Here is a 3,504-nt window from a genome sequence, read left to right on the forward strand (position 1 = left end):
CTTCCTCTTATTCGTAACTTATTTAGGGTATACGTGATCCCTTCTTTTACGGTTGCTAGACCGTCAACTTTATAGTTCAAATTACTCAACCTTGTTCATCAGCATAAAGCTTGTACTCGTTGATTTCATCAACATATTGTAGTTCAGGGTTTTCTCCTCCATGGCGCGCCTTCAGATCTTTGATCTGGTTTGGCACCCAGCTTGAAAACGGGACTTCACCGTGGGAATCCGTGGTGTATTCACCGAGGTTCCGGCCTGGGGCAAAAGTTTCGATCTGGCTGAGGTGGCCAGTCGAATCGGCATGGAGGGTGATGTTGCCGAAGACGAGAAGTTGTCCTGGCAGGAAAGTCATGTCGTAGCTGACCTAATTGCCGATCTGAAGGCGCGCCATTGAACCGCTTCGACTACAGAGAGGGAGCTGCATGGGCCGCCAATGAAATCCAACAGATCTCGGGAAGGGGGTCCTGAGCTGGTAGTCTTACACGATGGTAACAGAGACACATGATTTACCCAGGTTTGGGTTTTCTTGAAGAGATAGTACCCTACGTCCTGCTCTGATTGTATTGATCTCGATCGGGTCCAAAGTAGAAGTTGATCTACCACGAGATTGTGTGTATGAGAGTTTTTGTCTACGGTCCTCACCCCTCGGCTTATATATATGTCGGGGGTGCCGGGTTTACATAAGTCAGTTACGGGGTAGTCGCGACGAAGATGATCTCAAAGTTTTGTATGCGTAGTATTTGAGAGTTATCCACCTGGTGTTGTGGGCAAGCCGATCGTGGCCAACTGGTTGATCATTTTGGCGGTCCTTGGCCCGGCTCATATGTCAAGCACCCCCTAGTCTAGGACACCGTCACCTAATTAGAACTCGTTGGCGGAAAATTTGAATGGGGCAAAATGCAGAAGGAATCTTTAAACTAGGGGATCAAAATGTGACGATTTGGAGGTAAAATCTGTCACAATCGTGTATTTTCGGGGTAAAAATGTAATTAATTCTTTAATAAAAGGTGAAACTGGGGGGGGGGGGGGGCTCCTTTTTGGTCAAAATTGAAATGAACACTGAAGAGAGCCGTAATTTCAGACGCCATAGAAATTTTTCACATTATTATTTTCCTAGACAATCACAATCATCATAATTATTTTTCGCAATCACCAATCTAGAACTACTACTGTTATACCCGGGATCCCAGACTAGAACCACTAAAAAAGAATCTCCAGAGTTCAGACCGGCCACCGCGATCGCTTGCTTGCTCACTCCCAGATGCCGATTTCCATGAATCCGTCCTCGGTGGCGCAGCCCCGGAACATGCCGGTGCAGTTGAAACCGTAGGCCACCTCTCCGGTGCCAGACACGGCGATGAGACCCGCGAAACCCTCGTCGAGCCGCTCCTTTATGCAAAAGTCCACGGCCTCCTGGAGAGCGAGGCCCTTGTACTCCATGACGGCCGCCACGTCCCGCGCCAGCGTGGAGCGGATGATGGCCTCGCCCTCGCCCGTGCACGACACGGCGCAGTGCCCGCACGCGTAGGTGCCCGCGCCGATGAGCGGCGAGTCGCCGATGCGGCCCGTCATCTTGTTCATGAGGCCGCCCGTGGACGTGGCCGCCGCCGTGTGGCCGCTAGAGTCCACCACCGCGCACCCCACCGTCTCTGGCGCGTAGAAGCTGATGGGCAGCCCGTTCATCACCATGCCGCTCTTATTGTGGCTTTCCGACGCTGCGGCCTCGGCGAGCGGGATGCGGTAGTCGAAGAGGATGCTGTTGGACTCCTTGGCGAGCTTGAGCATGCCTACGTTCTCCTCCGTCATGAAGTAGCTATTGTCCACGACCTCCAAGCCCTGCAAGCACATCAAAGTTAATTTGAAGCCAAATAAAACCAACACATTCCACTAGTAAAATTGTCTTTAATCTCAGTTAACTCTGCTTGATGCAAATAAAGATCAACACATTCCACAGGAAACATAATCAAGTTTATAGTTTCCTTATTGAGTGGGGGTGCATTCATCCTAGGTACGCCCTCTCTCTCAGTTTATAGGGCGTGCGCGTATCCCTAGGTCGTCAATTTGACCAACCTAACACAAGTCATATATAACAAAAAAAAATATACCAATATAAACTTCAGATGTTTTATTTTCAAAAGGTATAATTTTGTGTTATATAATTTATATTAGGGTGATAAAATTGACAATCTAGATATACGTGTAGGACTTGTAAACTGAAACGGAGGGAGGGAGTAGGAAACATAATCAACAGAGGTAAAACTGAATCTCAATTCATTACTACCTGCTCGCGGGCGAATTCCTCGGCGCCATCGAAGGCGAGGTAGGAGTGTGGGGACTTGTCCATGACGCGGCGCGCCAGGGAGACGGGGTTGCGGACGGTGGAGACGCCCGAGACGGCGCCGCAGCGGCGGCCGCGGCCGTCCATGATGCTGGCCTCCATCTCGACGGTGCTGGCGCGAGTGAGCGCGGAGCCGCGGCCGGAGTTGAAGCAGGGGTCCGTCTCGAGCTCGCGCACCACGGCCTCCACGACGTCTAGCGCGGTGGCGCCGGATCGGAGCATGTCCACGCCCACCTGCAGGCACCGCGCCAGCACCCGCTCCGCCTCCTCCTGCCTGTGCTCCGGCAGGTTCGGGTCCACGCCCGCGCCGCCGTGGATGGCAATGGCCCAGCGCGCCATGCGTGTGCTGTTGGTGGTGGTGTGTTGTGCACTACGTTCTCTTCTTTCTTGTTGCTCTGTTGGTTGGTGTGTGTTGGAGAAGAAGGGATGGATATATGGCGCGGTATTTATGGGGAATCAGCCACGAGAGAGAGACGATGGCGATGGAGCTCTCGTTCATATGGCATCAAATTACCACGTAATCTCGTGGGGGTGCGTGAGATTCTACTGCCGAAACCGCTGTCACTTGCGTTTCTAACAATTTTTATTACTAGGCTAGATGAACTTTCCCATTGACGATCCCGTAAATTGGATCCATAAATCGTGATGGAGATCAGACCAGATCACCCATGAAGGAACTGCCAAATTCTGTGAGGTCGTGAGGCCTCAAATTAATACGGAGTAGATCAGATGATGCACTTTTGGCCTTGGTTTAGGAAAAGGAAAATCAATCTCGGTTGCCATTCCATTCAAAAGATGTTCCAGCTGTTGCCATTTCTCAATTATATATCTGGTCTTTATTTTAGCGAATTATCTGGTCTACCCACACCTGTTTTTAGGGTTACCCACACCATTTTGTCTTGACGAGCCAAGGAAGATTAGGGATTCCATGTGTACTAGTATTATTATTTTGGGCAGTAATACGCGCCGGCGCACCGGCCCAAATTTGGGCCGGTCAAGTCGCAGCCACACGATTTACCCTCTATTAACCATTAGATCTAATCCTCACCAAGTCAACGCAGTTCCTCTTCTTCCTCCGCGCGCTGGTGTCTGCCTCCATCTTTACGCTTGTCATCCGCCTCAACGATGCAGTGGCACGCAGCTCCGTCGCTAACCGCTGCAGCACC

At 51.1% G+C, this 3,504-nt stretch overlaps 1 protein-coding gene across 1 annotated transcript; it reads right to left on the reverse strand.

Moving 5' to 3' along the window:
• Positions 1-1,251: 1,251 nt before the first annotated feature.
• LOC123050824 (probable isoaspartyl peptidase/L-asparaginase 2) lies at positions 1,252-2,747 on the reverse strand. The gene is made up of 2 exons (XM_044473554.1): positions 2,282-2,747; positions 1,252-1,836 (listed from the first exon to the last, which is right to left on the reverse strand). The coding sequence occupies exons 1-2, from the start codon at positions 2,675-2,677 to the stop codon at positions 1,252-1,254; spliced, it is 981 nt and encodes a 326-aa protein (XP_044329489.1). The 5' UTR covers positions 2,678-2,747.
• Positions 2,748-3,504: the final 757 nt, after the last annotated feature.

The sequence above is a fragment of the Triticum aestivum genome, chromosome 2D (assembly GCF_018294505.1).
Source record: "Triticum aestivum cultivar Chinese Spring chromosome 2D, IWGSC CS RefSeq v2.1, whole genome shotgun sequence".
NCBI lineage: Eukaryota > Viridiplantae > Streptophyta > Magnoliopsida > Poales > Poaceae > Triticum > Triticum aestivum.